Here is a 14,341-nt window from a genome sequence, read left to right as displayed (position 1 = left end):
GCCCCCCCCCCCCCCCCCAGAGGACCCCCGTGCAGATGCTCCCTTCTCTCTGGAGCCCTGGTGGCAGCTGTCCTGGGTGCAGCGAATGCAAAGCTCCTCATGCCCGAGAGGGGCCAGGGCCTGGGCTCGGCTCTCTAACAGCAGGTGTCGTTTCCTTGGCAGGATCTGAGTGAATTCAATGCCACAGCAGTGAAGAGCCCCACCAACACCATGACTGTGCAGAACCTCAAAGCCGGCACCATCTACGTCTTCCAGGTGCGGGCACGCACCGTGGCCGGCTACGGCCGCTACAGTGGCAAGATGTACTTCCAGACCATGACCGAAGGTGAGACAGGCAGGCAGGTCCCTCTCCATAAAGGGGCAGAGACCAGGATCAGGGCTTTAGCAGGGTGGGCTGGTGCCTTCTGCTGCAGGGCTGTGAATCCCCCCACCCAGCCTACCTGGCAGGGCTCAGGTGAGCAGACAAAGAGGGGTGGGCACAGAGGTTCTCCACGGGTTCCCACCAAGCTGGGACCTGCAAAGGGTTCTTTATTCCCCCCTCACCCATAGCCAGGGAGGGGGCAGAAGACTCACATTCCCTCTCCCCCCTGCACTTTGGGGAGCTGCATCCCCCACCCACATGTGAGCTTGACACCTGCGGGGGGTCTCACGGCGCAGTAACGGGTTCCCTCCATCCTGTGTGCCAGCTGAGTACCAAACCAGCGTCCAGGAGAAGCTGCCGCTCATCATCGGCTCCTCCGCAGCGGGTCTGGTGTTCCTCATTGCCGTGGTCGTCATCATCATTGTGTGCAACAGGTGGGTTACCGGTGAGCGTGCCACGCGCTGTCCAGGGACAGCCCCACCATGCTCGGCCTGGCACGGCCCACGCTGCTCGGTCTGGGGTGGTGGGAGAGGTGATGGGTGACAGGGCATGTGGGGTGGGGGAGGCGAGAGGCAGAGGGCAGATGGGGGTGGGGGAGCTAAGGGGAGAGGCCAGGTGAGGGTGGAGGTGAAAGAAGAGGACAGGTGGGGGTGGGGGAAGTGAGGGGAGAGGGAAGATGTGGGGGGAGGGCAGATGGGGATGGGGGGCAGAGAGGGTAGAGGTTATTGGGACTGTGTGGGCACGGTGGGACGGTGCTGACATGCCCCATGCTTGGAGCACCCTGCCCTGCTGTGCCCGTCCCTTCCCTGACCCTCTCAGTGCTCGCTTTCCTTTCAGAAGACGGGGCTTCGAGCGAGCCGACTCCGAGTACACTGACAAGCTGCAGCACTATACCAGTGGCCACAGTACGTACCGCGCACCCGTGCCTGGCCTGGGGGTCCATTCCTTCTTCGGTTCGTTCTCTCATTCCCTCTTTCCCTGTGTAGAGTGTGAAAAACCCACTGGGCCCAGCCAGGCTCCGGGCCCTTAGTCTGAACAGGAAGGCCCCCCGGTGGTGGCTAGTCCTGCTGGAAACACCCTCACCTCCCTCCCGGTCAGTTACCATGGAAATGGGGCACCATGGAGCCAGGGGGTCACTTTAAGGAGCCATTTGGGGAGTCTTCACCATGAACCCGACTTTTTGATTTAGGGGCCAAACTTAATCTGGAATTTATTTGACAACTTTATGGTTCATAGCATGAAATTAATGGCTCAGCACGCTCCATGTCATCTAGAATCCCACCCGATCTAGAGCATCCTCTAGAACCTCTGACCTCCTCAGAGAGCATCCTCTAGAACCCCACCCTCACCCAATTGTAGACCCCCACACCCACCTCACTGCGCGTCCTCTAGAACCCCGCCCCGCTTCACTGTGCGTCCTCTAGAACCCCACCCCGCCTCGCTGTGTGTCCTCTAGAACCCCACCCTGCTTCACTGCATGTCCTGTAGAACCCCATCCCACTTCACTGTGTGCCCTCTAGAACCCCCCACCTCGCTAGGTGTCCTCTAGAACTCCACCCATCTTCACTTTGTATCCTCTAGAACCCCGCCCTGCTTCGCTGCACGTCCTCTAGAACCCCGCCCCGCTTCACTGTGTATCTTCTAGAACCCCATTCACTACCTTGCTGTGCATCCTTTAGGGCTAGAGTGGGCAAACTACGGCCCATTGGCTGGATGTGGCCTGCGAGCCGTTTTAAGCTGGCCCGCAAGCTCCTTCTGGGGAGCGGGGTCTGGGACTTGCGCTGCTCCAGCTGGGGCGCTGGGTCGGGGGCCTTACCAAGCGGCTTGGCCCCGCTCCAGTGCACCAGCCGAGGCGCAGGGTCAGAGCCGCTCCACGCAGCTCCTGGAAGCCGCGGCATGGCCCTGCTCCGGCTCCTACATGCTCCAGTGGGAGCTGCAGGGGTGGTGCCTGTGGATGTGGCAGTGTGCAGAGCCACCTGGCCGCGCCTCTGCACAGGAGCCGGAGAAGGGACATGCCACTGCTTCCGGGAGCCGCTTGAGGTAAGCGCCACTTGGAGCGTGTACCCCTGAGCCTCTCCCCACACCCCAACCCCCTGCCCCAGCCCTGATCCCCCTCCCACTCTCCAAACCCCTCGGTCCCAGCCCAGAGCACCCTCCTACACCCCAAACTCCTCATCCCCAGAGCCCTCACCCCCTCCCGCACCCCAACCCCAATTTTGTGAGCATTCATGGCCCGCCATACAATTTCTATTCCCCAATGTGGCCCTCGGGCCAAAAAGTTTGCCCACCCCTGCTCTAGGGGGAAAGGAATAAACTACGCCAATATAAGGCATCTTTTTACCGGTATAATTGTGCCCACCCAGGGATTGTACCAATACACCAGTTAAAAATTAGACCCCTGACAACAGGGCTATGTCCACATAACTTTCTAGTGTTGACCCGGCCTTATAAGGTGTACAAATCTGCATTCACATTTCCAGCTAGCCACTAGCAAAGATTGTCCCATCTCACGGCTCGGCTGGCCTTAATGTCTGCACAGCCATTGAATGAGCTCCAATGTTGTTGTTGTTATTGTGCTGTTGTAACTGTGGTTGTCACTTTGCCGACTGATAAGAGCCCCAGACGCTGCTCAGTGTCCCAGCCGTGCCGCCCTAGCGGCGAGTGTGGCTTTGTTTGAAGTGTCAGAAACCCCTGAAGCGCCATACAGCCTTTCGAACCCCCTCGGCTCGCACTCTGGAGAGAATGGCCTTCCTCGCATCCTGGCTCGCTGGCCGGTTCCCATCCACTGCCACGGCCCCAGGACTGGCACTTCTGGCTCTGGTGCGCTCATGAAGCTCCGTGCTGGACCCCACTGCACACTCTGCTCCAACGCTTGGCTCCCAAGAGCAGCCCAAGTTCTGTGGCAGGCTAGGATACGGCTGGTGAAAGGCTCTGGTGGGCAGAGCCAAGTCTCTGGTAACAAGCGGGAAGCACGGTGCTCAGTGCCGCCTTCCCAGCCCCCAGCCATGAGACCAATGTGCAGTGGGGCAGTCAAAGCTAGTGGTGAGTTCCAGACCGGCTCCCGCCTGCGTGTTCTGCTCCGTCTGGCAGGGGGAGCTTGGCTCTTGCAGCTGCCGTGGTGTCTTCAGCCTCCAGGCCTGGCTGTGTCTGGGTCACCAGTGTTGGGTCCCTCCCCCTCGGGGTACCGTTATCTGTGGGGAGGCAGTGTGGGCAGGGCACCAGCATGGATTCTCCATCTCCCTGGCTCTGCCACTGATTTGCTGTGTGGCCTTCAGTCAGTCACTTAGACCAGCATTTTCATAGGTGGGGGTGTAAGGTTGGGAGCCCAAGTGCATACTGACGTGGCAACATAAAAGTGCTAGGCCTCTCTAGCTCCCCTGCCTGAGTTACTGGAGGTTTGCCCAGGGGGGCTGAGAGCAGAATCTGGCAGCTTCCCATCTCAGGCTGGTCTGCTGGCCAACATCTGGATTCCCCCATATTCAACTCCAAAATGACAGTGCTCCGGGGGGGTTTGGATCCCGGGCTCAGGTTCTGTGGTCACTGCCATGGCTGTCTCGCTCTAGCACAGCTGGGCCTGAGGTCCCTAATACCTGAACCCTGAGGGTGCGCTGGGCAGACGGAGGCAGTCTCTGAAGTGCTGTTGCTCTCTTTGGGGAAGCCGGGGGGTTGGCTCAGGATGTGTCTGCTGCAGGAGCGTCTAGTGTGGAGGAATTGTACTTAACCATTTTCGTTGTAGCTCCTTTGGCCTAGGACCCAGGCTCCTCCGTGGCTGATGAGCCCCTGTGTTCAGGAGGGGCCTGCGGACGGGGCTCTGTGCCCGGCCAGCGAGAAGCTCTGCTTGGATTGTGTGCTTCCCATGAATGCCACATGCTTCTCCACATGCCTCTCTCCTGCACATGCTCCCGCTGTCTGCAGGGTTCAGAGCCTGCCCCTTGCTGCAGCAGCATCTCTCTCTTGCACACACACACACATGCACACAGACCCGGGTACACACGCACGCACACAGACCCGGGTACACACGCACGCACACAGACCCGGGTACACACGCACGCACACAGGCATGCACGGGTTCTTCCTTTCTTCTTGCTGTCTGGCTGTCATCCCGGGTGCCTCTGTCTGTCTGACTCTCTCCCTCCACCTATTCGCAGTGACTCCGGGAATGAAGATTTACATTGACCCCTTCACCTATGAAGACCCCAATGAGGCCGTCAGGGAATTTGCAAAGGAAATCGACATCTCTTGTGTCAAAATTGAGCAGGTGATCGGAGCAGGTAGGCTGGGCCACGTTGGGCTGGGCTCTCCATCAGCCCCACAGCCTCCTCACGGTAGCCAGGCCCAGGGGCTAGGAAGGAGCTTGCTGAGCAGCTTTCGCCAGCGAGACAGGGGAACTAGCTGTGGCCAGTAACCGAGGGATGGGGCCAGCCCCTGCACGTCCTGCTATGTGGGATGGCCAAGCTCAGCACCAAGCGGCCCGTGTCAGCTGGCACTGGGTGCTCTGCGGGCAGCACACTCAGCCCTGCAAGGAAGGGACACCGCACTGCGCTCTAGAAGGCTGACGCCCAGCTGGCTGACCCAGAGGGAGCAGGATTTAGCGCTCCTCAGCTGGAAGGATGCCTGGGCCTGAGGAGAAGCATTTGACACAAAACAAGGGGGAACAGCGGTGAGATTCCAGATGAACTCAGCTGCCCCCAGAAAAGAGGTGGGCAGGTATTATGTGTGTGTGGTGTGCATGGGCCAGCGTGCAAGGAGATGTGTGTGCGGGTAGGATGTGTCTGGGGTTGGGTGCGTGCGAGGGGAGTGCGTGGGGCTGGGTGCATGGGAGGGGGGTGCGTGGGGCTGGGTGCATGGAGGATGGGTGTGTTTGGTGGCATGGGAGCAGCAGGGTCCCATGCAGAGGGTCTGAGTGGCAGGGCAGAGCACTGGGGAGGCCAGCAGTTTGTAACCTGTGCTCTCTCCCATCTCAGGGGAGTTTGGGGAAGTGTGCAGTGGGCACCTCAAGCTGCCTGGCAAGAGAGAGATCTTTGTGGCCATCAAAACGCTGAAGTCGGGTTACACGGAGAAGCAGAGACGGGACTTCCTGAGCGAGGCCAGCATCATGGGGCAGTTCGACCACCCCAACGTTATCCACCTGGAGGGGGTGGTCACCAAGAGCGCCCCTGTCATGATCATCACCGAGTTCATGGAGAATGGCTCCCTGGACTCCTTTCTCCGGGTACGAGGTGCTGGGAAGGGCAGTGGCAGAGGGGATGCTGGGACCGGGGGGGGAGGTGGCAAGCGGGGCCCAGCCCTTGCTGACTCCACCTTTTCCTATGGCAGTGCTACACCCCTCCAGGCCAGCAGCATTCACCCTGCAGGCTGAGAGCCGCTGCGCGGTGCTCTGGAAGGCTCTGCCCCAGGGCTGTGCACACAGGCAGAGGGCATACACTGCCCACACACACACACACGGTGAGCAAATACTGCTCGCACGCTGTGCATGCACGTTTCACACATACACATGCAGCACTTCGCTCACAGGCAGGACACACGTTTCAGGTTCAGACGTCGGAGTTCTGAGCCCCCAGCGGCTTCCCTGGGGACACTGACGCCCAGCCTCTTGTGGGGCCCAGCCACGACTGTGAACATCCTGTGTCAATTAATACAGTGTAGGCCCTACACAAACACGTCTTCCAGGACACAAACCTTGGTGCCAGGATGCAGCCTACTACTAAACTTGGCGAGGAACAGATGCCCGTGGTCTGTCTACACTGCAGTTTACCACCATGTTAGCAGCATGGATCAGGACATGGGTTACAACATGACCAAACTCAAGTGCAGACGTCCACACACACACTGCACACCAAGGCACACAAGGTCAAATGCACGACTTGCACAGCGCACGCACTCACTATGGCCAGGGCACACGTGCGCACACTGCCCGCCAGTGCGCATGCGCTCACGCACACAGGGCACACACACGTTCAAGGGGAAATCCTGGCTCTGTTGAAGTCAATGGAAGTTTTGCCATTGACTTGTATAGGGGCAGGATATCGCCCTCAGTCCGCTCGATCTAAACCTTTGTGGGCCTCAGCCTGAGGTGAATCATTCATTGTGCTGAAAGGAATAACCCACGTAGCTGAGTGAGATCCTAGTGCCCGAATCCTGCTGTGCAAGGTGCATCTCTGTATGACAGCAGCTCCCTGAGATCACTGCTCTGAAGGGGGCGTGTCCCCTGTTGGCTGTGGAAAGTTCTCTGTGGTGCTTAGCTTGAGAATGCTGCGATTGTTGGGCAGGAATAGGGGTGACAAGGTGCCCCTGAGCCTCGCAGGCCCATTCCTGTGTCAGAGCACTAGGGCCCCCAGGCCCACGGCCCCCACCATAGGCAGCAACACCAGGCCTCTTATTCCAACAGAAACGGCTGGTGACTCTCCTTTGATTGTATGAGAGCAGCTGAGTTCTGGGGCAGAGACTCAGGACTCCTGGGTCCTAGTCCTGAGTGCTGCTGACTCCTGCGTGGCTGTAGGCAAGTCATTCCGCGTCTGCGTGCCTCTTCCCCTGGCCTGGTGTCGGAGTGAAGTGCAAACCCACTCGTCCCATATGGACTTTTCCTGTCTCCCCCTAAGCAAAACGATGGGCAGTTCACGGTGATCCAGCTGGTGGGCATGCTGCGGGGCATCGCCGCGGGCATGAAGTACCTGGCTGATATGAACTTCGTGCACCGGGACCTGGCGGCCCGCAACATCCTCGTCAACAGCAACCTGGTCTGCAAGGTGTCCGACTTCGGCCTGTCCCGCTTCCTAGAGGATGACACCTCGGATCCCACCTACACCAGTGCGCTGGTAAAGCTCCCATCTCCAGAGCGGGAGGGGAGGGGAGGAGACGAGGAGGTGATCAAGGGGGAGGGAGAGAGCGAGAGGAACACGGGGGGGAGGCACTTGGCGAGCCCTTGCCCTGTTGGTCAGACTCGGCTCATTGCGGTCGGTGTGAGCACTCCTGAAGGGCGCCGCACACAGGGCCTGCATGTAGGGAAAGGGCAGAAGGGCTCAGACATGAAATGAGAGCCACGCAGAGCCCCAGGAAGGGGAAGGGTCCTGCACCGGGTGGGGATCCATTCATAGCGGGCTGAGGATAAGCAGCCTCTGTTTCACACACACACTCCCAAGATGGGGACGATGCATTTTGTCAGGCAGAGCGGCCCAGGCCCCATGGTCAGGGTGCACTGCGGGGCAGAGCTAATGGCTCCCGGGAATGCCATGGTGAGTGGCGGGGTGGAGCTGGCGGCAGGGAGGTCTTTGTAACCGTTGTGTAAGAAGATTCTGGAATTCTAGAATTTCTCGTTCCGTTTCTGTCTTTGCTTTCTGGTTATCCACCTTGCTGCCCCAACTGTTCCCGAGGCCACACGCGTCAGTTCACATCCCTGCCAGTAGCTAATGCCCTAAAATGACAGACCGGTGTATGAAACCCAGTGCCGATAAGAAATCCCGCAATAACAAACCATGAGCTTCTTCGAAGGACAGCTTCTTCTAAATAATGTGGGGAAACCATGACAGAAGAGTATCCATCGAATCACAGACATGGAGAGCTGGAAGGGTCCTCAAGGGGGCATCTAGTCCCGCCCGCTGTGGTGAAGCAGGGCCAAATATACCTAGACCATCCCTGACAGGTGTTTGTCCAACCTGTTCTTACAGACCTCCAATGACGGGGATTCCACAACCTCCCTTGGAAGGCTATTCCAACGCTTAACTATCTTTACAGGCTACCTCTACTCTATAAGCTAGGGGTGTGATTCCCTGTTCACACAGACATATTTGTGCTAGCTGTCATCGAGATAGAGCACTACAAATAGTGTAGCCAGGGGAGCACATGGCCAAGTACAAACTCATCTGAACCCTGTGGGTATGTCTGTGGCATGGCTTGTATAAGAATATTCTCCATCCGAGTCACTATGGAAATATTGATTAATCTGGATCTATGACAGACCCCTGTTGGTCCCCACTAGATGTACACTTCCAGTTTAACAGTGAACCATTGATAGCTACTCTGTGAGTACAGTATTTCAACCAGTTGTGCGCACCTCTAGACCACATTTCCCTAGTGTGCTGATGAGAATTTCATATGGGACTGTATCAAAAGGCTTACTAAAATCAAGATATATCATGTCTACAGCTTCATCCACTTGCCTGAGTAACCTTGTCAAAGAAGGAAATTAGGTTGGTTTGGCATGATTTGTTCTTGACAAATCTATGTTGGCTGTCACTTACTACCCTATTATCCTCTTGGTGCTTACAAATTGTTAACAATTTGTTCCAGTCTCTTTCCAGGAATTGAAGTTATGCTGACTGGTCTGTAATTTCCTGGGTCCTCTTTGTTCCCCTTTTTAAAGATAAGTGCTATGTTTGCCCTCCTCCAGTCCTCTGGTACCTCACCCGTCCTCCATGTGTTCTTGGAGATGATCGCTAACGGTTCCTCCACTCCACTAACGCGCAAACCAAAAATTCCCCACAAACCCACCAGTTTCTTCCAACTTCTCAGCAAAGCTTTACTAACAGCAGCAGCATGATGCTGACATCTCACATTACAACGGCCTCGTTGCTGTCTGAGACTCCAGCACATTTCCTAGGACTCAGAGAAGGAGAGTCATGAATAATTAAAACTTCTCTGCACTGTTAAAGTCAGTGAACAAGGTACAGTTGGCAGTGCAGATGTTTGCTCTCTTCCTTGCTAGTTTGCAGAATTCATTACTGTGCTGTAAATCTCCCAACTGTTGGCTGAAATGCATTTTTCATAGATTCATGGATGCATGGATTATGAGGACAGAAGGAGCCATTGTGATTATCAGTCTGGTCTGATTCCTGTGTTGGTCCATAGAACTTCCCCGAATTAATTCCTGTTTGAATTAAATCATCTGTTTTAGAGAAAACATCCAATCTTGATGTAAAATTTTCCAGTGATGGAATATCCACCCCAGCCCTTGGTAAATTATTCCAGTGGTTAATTACCCTCACTGTTAAAAATGTATGCCTTATTTCCAGTCTGAATTTGTCTAACTTCAACTTTGAGCCATTAAACCTTGTTATATCTTAGCCTGCTAGAGTGAAAAGCCTGTGATTATCAAATTTATGTTCCCCGTGTAGTTAAATATAGACTGTGATCAAATCACCTCTTAACCTTCTCTTTGATAAGATAACCAGACTGAGCTCCTTGAGTCTTTCATCCTGTTAATTCCTTTTAAATATTGGCCCCACATTAGCTTTTTCCAGTCCTCTGGAACTTCCCCATTTCCCCAATACATTGAAAATCAACATTTACAGTTCAGAAAGCTCCGTTTGAATGTAAGGTATCAAGACCTGCTGATTTTTAAATGTCTAGCTTTAGTACTGCTGTTTAATATCCTCCTTAGTTACTGTTGGAATGGAAAGTATTTCATTATCTTCCTATGTTATAGCTATATCATCTGGATATTTTCCAGATTCTGAACAGAAATATTTATTGAACACTTCTGCCTTTTCTGCATTATTATTGACAATTCTACCATTTCTATCTAGTAATCTTCCTATACCATTGTCAGGATTCATTTTGTTCCAAGTATACTTAAAAAACTTCTTATTGTCCTTAACTTTGTTGACCATAGAGTGCTTGTATCCTTTGCTTCCCTTATCAATTTTCTACAATTCTTAAATTCTGATTTATATTCATTACTATCAACTTTCTTTCCTTCCATTTGTTATATATGGGATTTTTATATCTGATTTCTCTTCCCCTCTAAGCCAGGCTGTTTATTTAACTAGTGTGAACTTTTTTCTAGATAGAGACATTTGTTGGCTTTTTGGCATCTAGTAAAATATTTTCAAACAATACCCAATTATCATTCACATTTTTCTATTTAATGTTTTTCTCCCAACTTGATTTGTCTCATAAGTATTTTCAGCTTTGTGAAATTGGCCCTTTTAAAGCTCAACTATAAGAATTTGGACTTTATTCTGTTTGCACGTAACAAATATAATCAATCCATGATCGACTGCACCTAAGCTACCACTAATGTTTAGTTCTGTGTTCAGTCCCTCTTTATCTGTCAAAATAAGGTCTAATATAGGATGCCTTCATGGTGGATGCAACACTTTTTGGGACAGGAAATTGTCATCTATAATATTTAGAAATTCCAAGGATGTTTTACTACTGGAAGAATGAAATCTCCAGCAGACGTCACTCAGATTGAAGTCCCCCGTGACACTACCGGTTTTTTTCCTATACATTATAGATAGGTGGTTAAGGAGGCAATCATCTTGTTCTCTATTGTGCTTTGTTGGTCTGTAGCAGACACCAATTAGAACCCCCATCTTGTGCTTTATCTGTTAGACCATTTATCCATAAGCATTCAAAATAATTGCTTCCAAGTCGTCAGTGACTCCGAAACAGGTGTAATGCCATTGTTTGTATAGAATGCCACTCCCCATCCCCTATGAGCCTTCATAAATAGGTTATAACCATTGATTTTAACATTCCTCTTATGTGAACCACCCCACCAGATTTCAGTAATGCCGATTAAATCAAATTTGTGCTCATAAATGAGCAATTCAGATTCTTCCTGCTTAGTGCCCAGGCTCCTAGCATTGGTGTATAGGCAATTCAGGAATTTCTCCTCTTTGCGTCCTTTGGTGTCTTGATTGATTTTGTTCTCAACCTCTTGGTTTTGTGCTAAATGAATATTCATTTGTTCCTCCCCTTTTGTTACTAGTTTAACACCCTCCTGGCTACTCAAGCCAGCCTGTCCCCTTGAGGATTGGTTCCCCTTCTACTCAGGTGGAGGCCGTCCAAACTATACAGCCCCCTCTTCCACAGAAGGTAGAAAAATGTGCCACAAAACCCAAGCCCTCCACCCTCTGCCACTTACCTAGCCAGTGATTCACTTCCAGAATCTTCTGCCTTTTGTCTTCCTTCGCTCCTAGGACAGGAAAGATCTCTGAGAAGACTATTTGGACATTCCTCGCCTTCAGCACGCTTCTGAGTTCCCTGAAGCCATGTATAGTTGGGGGAGTATCGCGTGAAGCAGCATTGTTAGTACTGTACCTATAAGCACCATCACGAATGGATCCTTCCCGCTGACTTCAGGCACCCATCCTGTCTTAGCCCTGGTCTACACTGGGGGGGTGTCGACCTAAGATACGCTGTCTTCAGCTACGCCAATAGCGTAGCTGAAGTTGGCATGTCTTAGGTCGGCTTACCTGGCCGTGAGGACGGCGGCGAGTCGACCGCTGCCGCTCCCCCGTTGACTCCGCTTCCGCCTCTCACGAGCTGGAGTTCCGGAGTCGACGGGGAGCACGTTCGGGGATCGATTTATCCTCGTCTAGACAAGACACGATAAATCGATCCCCGATAGATCGATCTCTACCCGCCGATTCGGCGGGTAGTGAAGGCCTGCCCTTAGAGTCACAGCTCCTCTTTCACTCTCTTCTTCAAGGAGCGATCCAGCAACAGTCCTTTAGAGGGGGTGGCCGTGGTTGTAACCCCATCTGCCTTTGTAACAGGAACCGTTCCATCTATCCAGATTTTGGGGAGTGTTACTGCTCCCTGTGATGCCTCTCATGCAGTGAGAGACACAGCCGAAGGGTCTGATTACCAGAGACATTCAGAAGACCGCCAGCGATTGGGGCTCTTTCCTAGCAGGTGTGGTAGTGTAAGCAAGGCCTGTTTCCCTCTCTGGAGACATGCGAGCACAGGGCACCGGATCAGACCTGGGCTAAGTGGACTTGCACCCCATCATGAATTCCAGGCCCAAACTCGAGTGCCCCCTTTAAGGGTGAGTGCTAGCAGAGGGACCAGGGAAAAGCTCTCACTTGGGGCAGTGGCTCATGCCCCAGTTCACTGCCACGCTCTCCTGCTCTGTGTGGCTGGTGCACCATGAGGAGCACGCCTCTCGGAAGGGAGAGAGATGGCACCTGCACACCCCACGCGTGTGTGCCATCACCTCCTGGCACAAGCAACAGCTGGATTGGAGAAGTGCTGAAATGGACATGAATTGGGCCCAGGGTGACTCTGCTGGTAACAACAGCCCTGAAGCCTGGGAATGTCACCTGCCCTGCAGAGGAGTGTTCTGTTTTACAGGAACGCAGTGCTGGCCAATAGTATTTGCCTTGTATGGCTGGTATGGCTGGAAGACGCTAGGATGAAGTTCTCTGTTGAGGCCTCTGGAACTTCCTCGTTCCCAGTCTGGGTCCTGCATCTGATCCCTCTTGGGGCACCTTCTCTGCTCAAGCCCAACCTGGAAAGCTTCTCATTTTATCTGAAGTTCAGTGGGTCTGATCAGACCACAGTGGGCATTTAGGGTAATTGTACAGTTACTGTGTCTAGCATCTGTAGTGGTCTGAGACTGTTTCACCTAACAGGATCCCTACTAAGAGGGAATAGGTAATTCTTCACGTGGGCCAGATCTGTCTCACTTCAACCAGCTTAAACCAATAGTGACTCCAATGCATTTACTCTGTTTACATGAGGGTAACAGCAGAACCGGGGCCTATATGAGCCTGTATAATAAAAAGATAGCCACAAATCTTCCAGCATGGGAACTCTAGCCCCAGGAGTATCATGCATCCCACAAAGCTTGAACAATTAAACAGGACATCTTTGAAGTCTCTGCGTTTATCCTTTCACTGGGATAACTAGCTGACAGCAAGAGGATGGAGAGAAACTCAAGAGAGAAGAGTCAGGATTTTCTATATTTTTACATACTAATTTTTCTTCAAATGAATCTATTGGCACAACAGGCTGTAGGTTTTGCAGGAGTTCACAGCAGAGATCACAGCAGTTTGTAGGAGGAGGGTACTTCATATAAACCCAGTCTGTAGACAGTCTGCAGCGTCAGAGCAGCTCAGGGCTTCATCCTTCTTGCACGACAGGGAGGAATACATTGATTCATGTCCACTGGTTCCAAAAGGGCCAGTCCTTGTCTAACCCTGCATAGAAGCACTGATTTGTGTAAGTGTGGAGAGGGGTAAATTCTGGTCAAGGAACTCTGGCACATTAGTAATTTCATTGCTCAGAATTCTAGTTATCTGGCCCAGCGGCTCCATTTCACCGGTTCATTGTATGCAAATACTCCAGATCGCATCCTTCTCTCTTACTCTCTCCTTCTCTCTGTTCCTTTCCTGCAGGGTGGGAAGATCCCGATCCGGTGGACGGCGCCTGAAGCAATTCAGTATAGGAAATTCACCTCAGCCAGCGACGTGTGGAGCTACGGCATAGTCATGTGGGAGGTGATGTCCTATGGGGAGCGGCCCTACTGGGATATGACCAATCAAGATGTGAGTTATCAAGAGAGATGTGGTGGAACCATTGAAATCAGCCGTGGGCATGGAAGAGGCAAAGGCTCCCTGCATAGTTCTGGCTGAACTCAGCCTGTAGCATGCTGGGGGGGTTCTCTGGCATTGAGAGTTATCTTCATGGCCAAATCCTCTGGTAGAGACAATAGGGCTGGCTCTGACCTCCACTCAGGCCCATATTTGTCTCTGGGGCTAGGTGCAGGGGCCATAGAGGAGGATTCCTCCAGCTCGGAAGTAGCATAGGGCTGACAAAAGCAGCCTAAACTGCTGCCCCTTGCAAGCTGTAGGGTAGGGAGCATGTCAGAGGTGAGAGGGGGCACTTTGGGTGCGGGGGGAATCTCCCATAGGCAGTCCAAAGGAGGCTGCCATCCTTCAAGTGGCCCCCAGGGCACTGGGGAGGGTTTCAGTCCCTGCTGCAGCACAGGATATGGGGGGTGCCACGGTGACATACTATAGCAGGCTTCACTCAGGCGCCAGCAGGCCTAGTGGTCAGGCTGCAGCCCACAGCTTCTCGGCTGCTGGGCCCCCAGGCTCAAGGTCAGAGTTCATTGCCCCCATGGTGTCCTCCATGATCTCTCAGGCAGCCGGAGGAAGAGGGAAGGAAAGCGGAACCCAGGCCCTCCCCCTCCACCAGGTGCTGGCCCAGGGCCCTCGGGGAGAGAGGTGGCTCCGTCCCTTGTGGCTGCCA

General features: G+C 53.3%; 1 protein-coding gene across 4 annotated transcripts in view; it reads left to right on the top strand.

Annotated features, from left to right (window-relative positions):
• EPHB2 (EPH receptor B2) overlaps nucleotides 1-14,341 on the top strand; it is a 143,217-nt gene that overhangs the window by 114,855 nt on the left and 14,021 nt on the right. The window contains exons 6-12 of one of the 4 annotated variants that reach the window (XM_026659973.2): nucleotides 163-325; nucleotides 687-795; nucleotides 1,202-1,266; nucleotides 4,510-4,632; nucleotides 5,326-5,573; nucleotides 6,961-7,176; nucleotides 13,486-13,635. In XM_026659973.2, coding sequence (XP_026515758.1) covers nucleotides 163-325; nucleotides 687-795; nucleotides 1,202-1,266; nucleotides 4,510-4,632; nucleotides 5,326-5,573; nucleotides 6,961-7,176; nucleotides 13,486-13,635 — 1,074 coding nt within the window. Of the gene's footprint in view, nucleotides 1-162; nucleotides 326-686; nucleotides 796-1,198; nucleotides 1,315-4,509; nucleotides 4,633-5,325; nucleotides 5,574-6,960; nucleotides 7,177-13,485; nucleotides 13,636-14,341 lie in introns of all 4 variants that reach the window. The other 3 variants (XM_026659971.2, XM_026659972.2, XM_026659970.2) reach the window with 3 other exon arrangements.

This window comes from Terrapene carolina, unplaced genomic scaffold (genome assembly GCF_002925995.2).
Source record: "Terrapene carolina triunguis isolate 2854851 unplaced genomic scaffold, T_m_triunguis-2.0 Scaffold714, whole genome shotgun sequence".
NCBI lineage: Eukaryota > Metazoa > Chordata > Testudines > Emydidae > Terrapene > Terrapene triunguis.
Note: the sequence above shows the minus strand (reverse complement) of the source record. Positions and strands in the feature narration are given on the sequence as shown.